We start from the raw sequence: 13,420 nt of genomic DNA on the forward strand, positions 1-13,420 counted from the left end.
AATGTCTTTAGACATTGTCTGAGAATTTTTGACTGGAAGAAAGAAAGCTGATTGAGCTATTAGTGGTGCTGCCATCATTAATGGAGAAGTTTGTAGTTGAATGAGTGGAGAAGTGATGGCTGGAAATCTCTAGATGAGAAGTTTTACTTCTCTCTAATCCATGCAAAACTGCCTGTGCAACTCAGTGATGGGAAAATGCAATGTGTGAAAAGCAGATAGTGAAAGTTACTTTGTTGATTTGAAGGAATGTAAGGACTGGATTATCCAAAGGTAGTCATGTGGGTGATCCACCAGTCTCTATAGCACTGAACATTGAGATACGTACCTTACTGTTGAAACCCTTGTTGCCTTAACAAAATAGGAAATTCCATTGGGTACCTACAAGATGCAAATCTGTCATTCTTTAACAACAAATGGTACACTACTATTATTATTAGACATCTAAACAGAAATGCAAGGCTATGTAAAAATCAGAATAAATAATCTTCTGTAATGCTTCTTAGAACATGCCATGGTTCTTGGCCTATTAAAACCATCAAGAAACGCTTCTAAAAAGTTTAATAGGTTTACCCTTACCCTAGTCTTTCAATCACATTGCTTAGAACAGCAATTTTAAAATATCTTGCTCCTTAAAATAATACTGACTTACCAGTGATGCCTTAAAAATGATAAGCTATGATGTTAAATGATTATTATTTTAAAAAAGGAAGAAAAAAAGGTAAATACTGCCTGGAGACCAATGTAGTTGTGTGTTTTTTTTTAAATAATCTTAATTTCCACAGCAGTCACAAAGTAACTCACAGATAGAACTAGTATGGAAAATAGAATTTTAAATGTATATGCTAAAAAGTAAACTTACCAACTCAGACTTGATATTTCTCTTGATCCATATTTCAGTAAATATAAAAACATCCTCTCTCTCTGGAATTTATAAGACACCTCTTTTTCAGTCAACAGCACAGGCTGTGTTTTCGGTAAATCACACCTTATGGATGCAAACACGTTTTTAATCTAAACCAGATTGACCTCCCTCAGGTTTAGTTGCAGGATTGTGTACTTGATAGCAGCAAAGACTAAATGAATATTTTGTGTGTCCGTAGTGCAGGTGAAGTGGGAGTAGACGACCTTCTCCTTCTCAGGATTCTGATCCTGATACAGCTTCAAAATGAAGTCTCCTGCAGCTTTGACATCTTCCTCAGGTCCTGCTCGAAAATATGATTGGTGCTTCTAAGCAGCTAAAAACTACACATCAGGAAAGAAACACATGGTGGTATTGAACAGGCTAATTGAACATTCAACTGTCTATTCTAAGTCTTAAGCAAGGAGAAGGAAGCTGAGAAAGCTATGTGTACTTTAAAACAACAATCCATTCAATGATTCTATATTGTAACACAGCTAAAGGACAAGAGCATAAGTACTCAGCCATACTAATAATCATCCTGTTTGTTTCAAGAGAGACATAAGGAACAACTTATTAGGAGATTGCTGGTTGAAGTTCCTGGACAAATATGCGATGGTAGCCACTTTGTTATTTAACTTTTTTCCTAATGTCCAAAGTAAACATAACAAAAAATGTCAATGATGGTGGGATTAAAAATAAGACTTTTTAGTCACCTATGATTATATATCAAAAGATGACATGAATCTTTGAAGATTCATTTTTAAATTGCAATAGATAACCCTTCAGCAAGTGAAGTCAGGTTTGCTTTTTACAGTTCAAACAGATCTTGAGGAAAATAATCTGTAAAGTGTTTGGGGACTTCAGAGTTCAAGCAGTATTAAGAGTGCAGAACATTTGAAGGAATTTGCTAACTTTCAAGAGGGAAAGCAACCTTTACAAAAAGTAACATTGTTCCATCCATATGCTTTTCCCTAATTGTATACTATTTTGTTCTTAGCAGTGCACCCTGCAACATCTGGCCTCTGCTGATGGCATTCTAAAGCAGATGGGATAACTCTTCTTACATTTTCTAACCTTGGAAAGGAGGTGAATTTCAATTTACTTTGTCTTCATTCTCTTTAATTCATGCACAGATTTATTCTGAAGTGCTTGAGATTTTAATAAAGAATGATTATTAAAGGAATTTTACTTGTTTAGAATAATGCTGATGTTCATTTTCATACATCTGAGACATGTTTAAAACATTTTAAGATTGTGCTTAATTTTAAGGTAGATTCCATTTTTTTCAGGCAGGCTGCTATTTTAATATAACTTCACGACTGCTTCATGAACTTCCCAATATAGTTCCAGTGTGTACAAATAATAATAAGACATAAAATTCTGTCTTTCTTAACAGAGTTCACCTCTTTTCCTGTACGTAACAAAGATACACCCGGTTCTAACCTCTCTGTCACATTTTGCCAATACTTGATCATGTTCACTTAATGCCATTAAGAATATGATAGAAGTAACACTTTCAAAACAATGAATCCATTCCCTTCTTTCTGACTTTTGGCCACCTACATCCAGCATCCTATTAACAAGAAATGCAGTCAATGTATTAGTCATTTTCATAAGATACTTTCAATATACTCCAAGGCCTTGTAATAGCTTGCCTACCTGAAATACACTTGAACCATAGATATTGTATATTAGCACTCTTATGTTTAATATATAAACTTCACTGATTTGCCAAAGTGCAGCAATATTCACTGCACTTCAGTTTATGTGTACAAAGCATCACTGCTACTTGTGACAAAATACAAAATATTGTGTCATTTTATTCTCTGTTGGTAGATATTTTTAAAAAAGTGGACCTAAACATGGACCATTTTGATCCTCCTCCAAATCCAATATCCCTTCTGTTCCTCCTCTGGAACGGTGTAATCACATCTCCTAACTCAACAATCAAATCTCTCACAAATATCTTACTTCCACATCAAAATTCTGTGGTTTTATAGACAGCCCAGATAAAATCTGATGGACCTATTTAACTAAAATGTTTCCTAGAATACTCAGTTCTGGGAGGTAGTAACTGTTAGATTAAAAGAGAAATAAAATATATTCTGATATGACTTAACATCTTATTAAAATGGCTTTCTTCTTCACCTCCCTCTCCTCCATTTCAGACTTTCTAATTAAAGAAATAGAAATACACAGTGATTGGGCTGTTTGAATTGAATAGCTTTTTTCATGAAGAGTAAATTTAAAAAAATTATGTTTTGAAATACTTTCTATCGTGAGAAATTTGAAGTCTAAATCCAATCAGCAAAGTTCTGAAAATATATACCATACTAATTGAAAGTGAAAGCTTAAAGACCTTAGAAGTACTGTTTCAGCAACTACTCTCATTACTGCATGCTGAACCATTCAACAAGTAATCTTACGTAAATATAATATTCTCTAAATCAAAAGGGTGCTTGATAATTCCTGTAGTTGGCACTCTAAGAATGCCTTGCAGAGTTGGCACAAATGAGGGCATAGCAATACAATCAATGTCAGTAAGATAAGTGAAAAGTTAAATACACAACAGAAGCAAGATTAATGTACTCACATAATTTAAATAGATTCAAAACAAGAGCACTGATCAGCAGTACAGTAACTTCCCCACAAAAGCAAATGAACAGAAATTCCATTTTGTTCTATTGGCGTAAGAACAATTGTTGCTGGCATAAAAACTATAAAAACTTTAACTTACTTGACAGCTACACTTATGATTCAGACAGAATAGTAAAAAAAAAAAAATAAAAGTTCAAATGTTGTATAGAAAATCATCTTATGCTCCAGATGATGAACTTTATTTGTATAATCTTTGCTATTACTTCAAAGTAATCACAATAGCTAAGATTTGAAAACACACGTCAATCCTTGTTGTAATGCAATTGTTTATCAACATTTTTTCTATCTCCTGGCATTTCACATGTGCTATTAATATTGCACACAAATGTGAAAGGCTGCTGGATAGGATTCAGAAGAACAGTTAATGCATTGCACACATGAATGCACCAACCTTATATATTTTTATGTAGAAGATGATGCATTTAGTTTCTCTTCTGCCCGTGCCATCATTCTTAACTTAGCCCCCCTTAGCCCTCTTGTGCTTTTCATATATAGATGGCATTAACTTCTAAGATGACAATGCTGTGCTGAAATAAATGAGCAGAGTGTGAGGAAGTCATACACAAGGAACTGATGCAGATTACTCATCTGCAATCTACCTTCACAACACTAGAAGGCAACACTTGATCACCCAAAAATGCTACCATGGCCTACAGTGTAAAATGTAGTGTAAACTGTATTCCAAATTGTTCAAGGTGATCGTAGCAGAAACCAAATTTAAGCATTGATTCCCTCTTTCTCTTTGGTGAAAGAAAGAGAATATCAGTGCATTCTCCTCCTGTTGAGCCCAGTTGTCCCTCAGCTGGGCACAAAAAAATAAAATATGCTTATACTTTTTCCAAGGGCACACCTTTGCTTCATGTGCACTTCCACGTCAGATATCATTTTGTCAGACTGCCCCTCCTCTGCCATACATCACACAACAACAGTGTGTATTGGAGTATTGGTGGGAAGGTTCAGTCTCTGCTGCCATACCACCACCATCTGCCTCTGACATGACGGGACAACACAATAAAATAGGAGATGTTACTTTCAGAGCAGCCATCGTAATAGGTGGAAGCTGCAGTAATTTATTCACAGGAAGGGACACAAAGAGGCTATTCCATATCAGAAGTTACAAGCACTTCCAGTGGAGGTGTATGCTGCTTCAGGAAGATGATATTTGTCATGACATATTTAGGTACTTCGGGAGTTTGTGAACAGGAAGTTGGCATCACTGAAAACCGCATGGTTTTTATCTTTATCCATCTCTACTTCTTCAGTGGTTCTCAAATACAGATCATCCCTCAATGTAGAGTACATAGGAATACTTTCCTTATTCTCACGCTGTAGTTAAGCCCACAAATTTAGCGTTTCAGAGAATGATGTAATGTGTTTTGGAATTCACTGTGGTTTACTAGAGCCACATCTGCATTTGTTTTCATTTTATTTTTTTCTAGTTTGAGATAATAAATAGGATGCATTTGTTTCTAAAGTAATAGAATGAGAAATCATAAAATGGAAAAGAAAAAGCCCTAGGATTTTATAGTTCATTACAGTGAGGAAAAGAAGCCACTAAACTGCTGTTCCCAGGCCATATTTTGTTTTAGTGGAAATAACTGATTTTAAAAAACATCTTAAGTTTTGCTGATAAGATATATGAACTTCAAATTCTGTTGGATTGTTGTTGAACATTATTTAAAATGGAATCAAGGCAAACCCAGATGTTTCAAGTAGTCAACTACTCCGTACTAGCAAGTCCACCGTTTGCTAAATTATGCTGAACTACACATAATGGAAAATACAGTTCCCTCAGTCAGAGGCATGAATGGTATTTTTCAAATCTAAGCCTCTACTATCAATGTACATTGGAACTATTTGGAGCTACAAAATCACCTATGACAGTTTTGTTTGCATATTTTGAATACAGAAGAAATGGAACATGAACAAACCACACTTAAAATTAAAGAAGAGGAAGCTAACTACTGGCTGGTCTGAACACAAAACGTACACACTGCTGTTATTGCTGCTATCTCCTAACAGTGACCGAAGAGACAAAAGTTAAATGTGTTTATATTGGCTTCAATTTCCAAGTGAAAGAACATTTTGAAAAAAGAAAATTAAGAAATACAAGAAAGCAGTAGAACTTAATGACTTAAATATTTAGAATATTATAGGCAAAAGATAAATTTTGCTTATTCTGCAGCCTCCTGTCCTCCTGTTATGCAGCTTTCATAATATATCTATGTGTTTGAAAAGAGATGCAGTCATAGTCTGGATAACTGGATAGGAACAGTAAGTTTAATTGAAGATTAAAAATTTTCAAATAGCAGTGATGAATAGATATCAACCTGGTTGTACATCAACCACTTACTATGAACTTTTATTGTGTTGTTATTCCTGATCCTATTCCATCCGCACCCATAGCCTGTAGGAACTTTTTTTCTGTCATTGTTTCATAATTAGTCCATCCCCTGTCCACAGTTATCATGGAGATGATAAACAATATGCTGGCTAGCAGTAAGCAAAGAAAGGCTAAATAACACAACTGCAAAAATACCAAGACAAACCACCACCCAGACTGTAGTTGGCAATACAACTTTTGGCAAAGATTGAAAAACAAGACCTCACAGTCAGGTCCTTCATAAAACCTCATGGAATACCCATTAAAAAAAAAAAAAAGACAATCATAGGATCTTTGTTTTGCTCTTCACAAAATGAAATAGTTTGCACTTAATCCTTTGTTAGCCTTTTGTTAAATAACAGTTTAGAGTGCATCCACGTGTATGCAAATATTAGAAAACTTCTGCAAACACAAAAGGGTTGGCTTCTGCAGAAGTACAGATATGTGGACATGTACATCTACAGATATACAAGTCTACATATGTAATTTGCAGCTTCCCAGCCTCAGATTTACAACACTTCTATTATTTAGGGTGAAAGACAAAACAAAATTTATTACTATAACATCCCCAAATATAATCGAGTTTTTTAATTGGTTCATTTTTCTTCTCTGGACAGAGAGTATTATTTTGCACACTGCAAAAATATTTGGGTTACAGCTTTAGTTAATGATCTCCATTTGAAATGGTGGTTATAATATTTTGTAGTTTCTTGTTTTGTTCTGTTTTCTTTTTCTTCTGACTACCTATTGCCATCAATAATAGTTTTAGGAAAATGTGTGCAAGAATGAAGTACACCTGTATTCTTTCCCACATTTACTAACCTTCAGTATGTTTAGAAAATAAAGATTTGGATCAGGGTGAGTAATAAAATAAAATAAAAATGTTCACATTTTTATCAAAGCATTCATAGCTAGCCCATATGGAAATAACAGAACAAAAATAGAAGAAACGAGAGAGATAAAGAGTCCCTCTAATGAAGAACTAAAATGCCTCTCATAAAACGTCGTTTTTCTAGCATGTAAGTAGATGTTTACATGAGTTAACTTTTTTATTTCATCCTCATAGAAAATTTATGCAGCATTAAAACCTTTGGTATTGCTAGAAACGGAGTAAGATTGCAGACTCGAAACATTGCTTCCTGCTAATGTAATCATTGAAATGTTGTGTGTAAAATTAATCAGAAGCTTCGCTTTTGACATAAAAGTAATGCTATCAAGTTCAAAGCTAAGTGCATGTGTAATTTTTCTTTGTGTGATAACACCCCTTAGATGTATGTATGTATGAATGAACCCTTAGATGTATGTATGAAGATGTATGTAGCAACTTTCTCCTTTATCCTTTTCCTCAATACATGTCAAAACCTAATTACCTTTGAGATCTCTATCTGTAAATTTGACTGACATTAGTCAATGGGTTTAAGAATCACAAGGGATGAAGTAAAGTAGCAAAGCACACTGTGCTATCACAAAATACTTGTCTTAGAAACCAGACATAATACTTACAAATTCTTCCTGTGTTAATAAAAAATAGAAAAGCCTCATGAATTAGCCACAATACATTTTAATAAAACTGTTTCAAGAATTAAAAGATGTGTTTCTAAATCATGCTCCATTTGAATGTATGTTTAAATTAGGGAGAATGTTGTTAGGGAAGGGGATTTTTATATTAAGATGATCTGTAAACATATTCCACCACTGACTGTAAAGGAGTTCTGTCAGAGTTTTAGTGACTCAGGAAAAGTGTGAATAAAATTATCTTAAGGTACATTATGTGTACATTCCTGAAAGAAAGGAAGAAAATTCAGGGCAGAAAGTTGTGATTAGATAACGTTCATCTCAAATCAAAACATAACATTAAAGTGCAGCTGGCTAGGAATAGGAAATTCATCCATGCCTTGATTTCCTACCTTGGAAGTAATGAGATTCCCAGATCCAAATGTCTGCATCTCTATTTTGCACAGCCCAATGCTTAGCACTAACCTTTCAATTGATCTAAAATGTGGAACTCTTGTTGATACAGACTGCTTTGGGATTTCCTCAGCTGAAGAAGGAGTCCCAACATCAATGTGGTTAAAAGCTATTAGTCTACTTTATTGTTAAGCACTACGCTATTTATACACGTTAGCAGAGCATTCTGCAAAAACACTCTTCAATCGTTCACACAGAAGCTATCCAATCAGAGCCATAAGATGTTCTTTGTTCTTCAAAAGGTGTCCTTCATACTGCTTATCTTGCTCCGCAGCTGCTGCTCTGAGCAGCTCCCCCTGCTCCACAGCTGCTGCCCTGAACAGTTTTTTCTTACATTCCCACACCCAGATTATTTAGACTTCATGGTAGAACAAAGAGTACTTCAAAAAAAGAAATGTTTTTTCTTTTCCTAGGACTGCCTCATAAAAACACAAGTACATTTACCTCTTATCTCTCTGCAAATAGTTCTTGACAAACCAGCAGCTTGGCCTCTGTACATCTGAAATACCTGTTACTCATTAATAAAGTCAACAAAAAACAATTTTTTTCCTGAAATAAGATAATGTCATTAGGCCTCTAGGCAGTTTCCCATTCCTGGTGAACCCTGCATTACTTTGGACATAATGAGCTCTGACCTGAACAAAGAAGAAACTACATGTCCTCTGTCATGGTTTCATGATTTTTGGTTATCAGTATTCCACATCATAACATCATGCAATGCACTGGGTGTTTGACTGCTGATGCTCAAGTTCCGGGTGCCTGTCCGGAGGAGAAGAAGAGCTACATTTCCCCAGGGGACTTTGCGGTCAGCAAGGAGATATAACTCCCGGCAAGGTCACCTGATGTTCTCTTCTTTGCCTGCGCTGCTTCGCTTGCACTTCTCTGTCTGCGCTTCTCTGCCTGCACTTCTTCATCGGCTCAACTGTACAGCACTTCTCATCTCAGCGTTGTGGTGAGGCCGATCCACCTTCCAGACACACACTCTCTCTCTCTCCTTATATTCTGCTGACACTATATTTAGTAAATTAGTTTGTTTCACCTCAGATTGTTGCCGCTGTTTTCAATTATTTCGGGGTCCCCTATTTTCCTTTTCCGAGGGCGCGGATCCGTGGATCCCTCCGCCCTTCTAGTCATGGAACCGGACCGAACCAGCCCGTAAACCATTGACATTCTTGGTGGAGAATGCGGGCAACAGTTGCTTTTTAGCTTTTTGAACAAAATCTCTCTCTCTGCTCTCAGACAGCTTCATTGGGAAAGTTTATCTCTTTCACCAGTACTGTCTGAAAGCGTGACCTTGAAAAGTCCAGGCGGACTGCCAATACTCTAGGATATTTGTAAACTTTGAGCCTTGCTATCTTGCTTCTGTAAAAGAAAAAAAATGCTTTCTCTACTGAAACTGTCTTTTAAGGGGCTGCATGCTACTGTTTCTTCTTTCTTAATGCTAAAAACATACTGGGCCTTAATTAAGTTCACCACTTTGCTCTATGGAGCAATAGTATATATAGTCAATTGAAAACATTGATGGAAATAACTATGTGGCATCTGCATATTATGTGGCATACCATTCCAGAGGGAGCTGCTAATTTTGCAGGATTAGGGATTTCTAAGGAGGTTTCCAGACTCTCCTTTGAACTCTTTATGCAGATTTTCAATCAAAGCTCACCTGATCACGTTATTAATCTCCATGAATGTACTGCTCACCATTTCACTTATTATTAGTATGTATTATATTTTGAGGAAGTCTGCCCCAAAACCAGAAAATACTGAGTGGCAGGGAATGTGGAGAGGCCTGGGGGAGACTTTAGAGAGATGGAAATCTTCGGTGTTGCGGAACTTTACTCCAGAACACCTGAAAGACCCTGAAAATTTAAACAGATATTTGAGACAGGAATGTCGCGGCTCAGGAAGATCTGAGGAGGCCCAAATTATTTGGGGCCTGACTAATGCTTAGCGGGCCTTATTCAATAATATCCTGGAGAGGGAGAGTTTGTGAAATTGAAAAGGAGAGTCTCAGGGAAACAGTGCAAAATGAGCGAGAGAGTCTCTTGGTCGAGAGAAACAGCCTCCAATCTGAGAGAGATGCCCTCCGAATTGAGAGAGACTCCCTGCAATCCAAACTCAACAGTCTTCAATCTCAACAGGACACCCTCCGATCTGAGCTAGATACTCTCATAATCGAACGAGACAGGCTCCAAGCTGAACTGGAGGATGAGAGCATTGGAACTGACCAACCTGATCAACTACAGAAAGCACCACAATTGATGTCAGTTGCCCCTGTAAGAGGATGGAAAATGAAACGAATCTCAACTTAGAAGAGAAGAAAGAGGAGGAAAGAGGTCCAGAGGAGTGGTTCCAAGACCCACAAGAAGCACCCCTGAGTCCAGGGGAGGGGCCCTCAGTAAGACCACAGTCACCAACGCCGATGAGGGCAACAAGAAGTCCTGAAAGACTGGGTGTCTAGGTGAGCAAGATATTGTTACCATTGTTGATCGATCTCTGAAAATGAATGAAATTCGAAGTCTGAGAAAAGACTTCTCACGTCACCGAAATGAGCCTATTGCCACTTGGTTACTTCAATGTTGGGACAATGGGGCCAATAGTGTGTGGCTAGATAGTAGAGAAGCTCACCAACTGGGCGGCATTGCTAGGGACTCAGCCATTGACAGAGGTATTAGTACATGCCAGAACCAGGCCTTTACCCTCTGGAAGCAGATGTTGTTAGCTGTAAAAGAAAGATACCCCTTCAAAGACGATCTGATGCCTGAGAAAAAGAAATGGGCTGATACGGAAGAAGGCATCTGTTATTTAAGAGAATATGCTGTGGTGGAAATGCTACATAGCCTCGATTTCATTCCTAACGAGCCAGACCAAGAGCATGATCTCGAGAGAGTCAGGTGTACACCAAACATGTGGCGTACATTCACAAAGACTGCACCAGAAAGGTAAGCCAGCACATTTGCAGCAATGTATGGCAGAGGGGAAAGAAGACCCCTTATAAATGAATTGGTTAATAAACTTCAAGACTTTGAATTACATTTAAGCCCTCTACGAGCTTGTGTTTCCGCCATTACAAAAGTAGCTGAAAAGCTGGACAGAATGGAGAACAAAGAAGAAGATATAATAGACAAACTATCAACTATGCCTGAAGCTGATAAATCCATGGTGGTAACGGATACATCAAATGGGGACCAGAATTCCCAAAACAACCTATTGGAGGGACTGATCAACTTGATTTCCTCCCAGCTGGTGGCATCCAATGTCTCAGCTATCAAAAGAAGACGTTCTCCTGCTCGAGCAAGTGACAACAGTAAGACCACATCACGTTTTGCCTTGTGGCATTACCTACGTGACCATGGAGAAGATATGAAGGAGTGGCATAAACAATCTACTCCTGTACTTCAAGCACGGGTAAGAGAATTACAAGACAAATCAACCACCAAGGTGAACTTCTCCAAAAAGGTGATTGCTCCAGTTGCTGCAGACAATGAAGGTAAGAAATAGATGGGCCCTACCCCCAGCCAGATGGGGGAAAGAGATAATAGAGTTTATTGGACTGTGTGGATTAGATGGCCTGGCACATCAGAATCACGGAAATATAAGGCCCTGGTGGATACTGGTGCACAGTGCACTCTAATGCCCTCGAGTCACCAAGGGACAAAACCAATTTATATTCATGGGGTGACTGGAGGTTCCCAAGAGCTGACTATGTTGGAGGCCAAAATCAGCCTCACTGGTAAAGACTGGCAAAAGCACCCTATTGTGACTGGCCCAGGGGCTCCATGTATTCTTGGTATTGATTACCTCAGAAGGGGATATTTTAAGGATCCCAAAGGGTATCGATGAGTCTTTGGAATAACTGCTGTAGACACAGAAGGTGTTAAGCAGTTGTCTATTTTGCCTGGCCTGTCAGAAGATCCATCTGCCATGGGCTTGCTACAATGAAAGAGCAACAGGTACGGATTGCTACAAAAATGGTGCACAGACGGCAGTACCGCACCAACAGGGATTCCTTGCTCCCCATTCAGAAGCTGATTCACCAACTAGAGAATCAGGGAGTGATTAGCAAGACTCACTCAGCTTTTAACAGCCCCATATGACCGGTGCGTAAAGCCAGTGGAGAATGGAGGCTGACGGTGGACTATCGTGGCCTGAATGAAGTCACACCCCCATTGAGTGCTGCTGTGCCAGATAAGTTAGAACTCCAATATGAATTGGAGTCAAAAGCAGCCAAATGGTACGCCACCATTGATATTGCTAACGCCTTTTTCTCCATTCCTTTGGCCAAAGAATCTAGACCACAGTTTGCTTTCACCTGGAGGGGCATTCAGTATACCTGGAATCATTTGCCCCAGGGGTGGAAACATAGCCCAACCATTTGCCATGGGTTGATCCAAGCTGCACTGGAACAGGGAGGTGCTCCTGAGCACCAGTATATTGATGACATCATTGTGTGGGGCAACACAGCAAAGGAAGTTTTTGAGAAAGGAGAGCAAATAATCCAGATCCTTCTGCGTGCTGGTTTCGCTATTAAGCGAAGCAAAGTGAAAGGACCTGCTCAGGAAATTCAGTTCCTAGGTATAAAGTGACAAGATGGCCGTTGTCACATCCCAACAGATGTGATCAACAAAATCAGTGCCATGTCTCCACCCACTAATAAGAAAGAGACACAATTGTTCCTGGGCGTAGTGGGTTTTTGGAGAACGCATGTTGCAAACTACAGCCTCATTGTAAGCCCCCTTTATCAGGTGACACGGAAGAAGAATGATTTTGTGTGGGGTCCTGAGCAGCAGCAGGCTTTTGAGCAGATTAAACAAGAGATAGCCTGTGCCGTGGCCCTGGGGCCAGTACGGATGGAACAGGATGCGAAGAACATCCTCTACACTGCTGCTGGAGAGAAAGGTCCCACTTGGAGTTTGCGGCAAAGAGCCTCAGGAGAGACCCGAGGCCGACCCCTGGGATTCTGGAGTCGGGCGTACAGAGGGTCTGAAGAGTGCTACACTCCAACTGAGAAGGAGATCTTAGCCGTGTATGAGGAGGTTCGGGCTGCTTCCAAAGTAATCGGTACAGAAACACAGCTCCTTCTGGCACCTGACTGCCAGTGCTGAACTGGATGTTTAAGGGAAAGGGTCCCTCCACCCGTCATGCTACTGATGCCACTTGGAGTAAGTGGATTGCGCTGATTACGCAGCGAGCATGGATGGGGAATCTCAACCGTCCAGGAATCCTAGAGGTGATCATGGACTGGCCTGAAGGTAAAAAGTTTGGAACACCGCCAGCAGAAGAGGTATCACGTGCTAAAGAGGCCCCACCATATAATGAACTACCAGAAAATGAGAAGACATATGCCCTATTCACAGATGGATTGTGTTGTATTGTGGGGAAACACCGCAGATGGAAAGCTGCTGTGTGGAGCCCCACACGACAAGTTGCAGAGACCACTGAAGGAAAAGGAGAATTGAGCCAATTTGCAGAGGTAAAGGCTGTCCAACTGGCCTTGGATGTTGTTGAAC

The 13,420-nt window shown here is 38.9% G+C and overlaps 1 protein-coding gene across 1 annotated transcript in view; it reads right to left on the reverse strand.

The window, feature by feature from the left end:
• Nucleotides 1-918: 918 nt before the first annotated feature.
• LOC146542213 (guanine nucleotide-binding protein subunit alpha-14-like) overlaps nt 919-13,420 on the reverse strand; it is a 64,554-nt gene continuing 52,052 nt past the window's right edge. Inside the window, exons 5-8 of the mRNA XM_085214068.1 lie at nt 3,328-3,446; nt 2,305-2,474; nt 2,125-2,126; nt 919-1,227 (exon numbers count right to left, since the gene is read on the reverse strand). Of these exons, the coding sequence (XP_085070194.1) occupies nt 1,012-1,227; nt 2,125-2,126; nt 2,305-2,474; nt 3,328-3,446 (507 nt within the window). The 3' untranslated portion in view covers nt 919-1,011. The remainder of the gene's footprint in view (nt 1,228-2,124; nt 2,127-2,304; nt 2,475-3,327; nt 3,447-13,420) is intronic.

This window comes from Meleagris gallopavo, chromosome Z, assembly GCF_905368555.1.
Source record: "Meleagris gallopavo chromosome Z, MGAL_WU_HG_1.1, whole genome shotgun sequence".
NCBI classification, from domain to species: domain Eukaryota; kingdom Metazoa; phylum Chordata; class Aves; order Galliformes; family Phasianidae; genus Meleagris; species Meleagris gallopavo.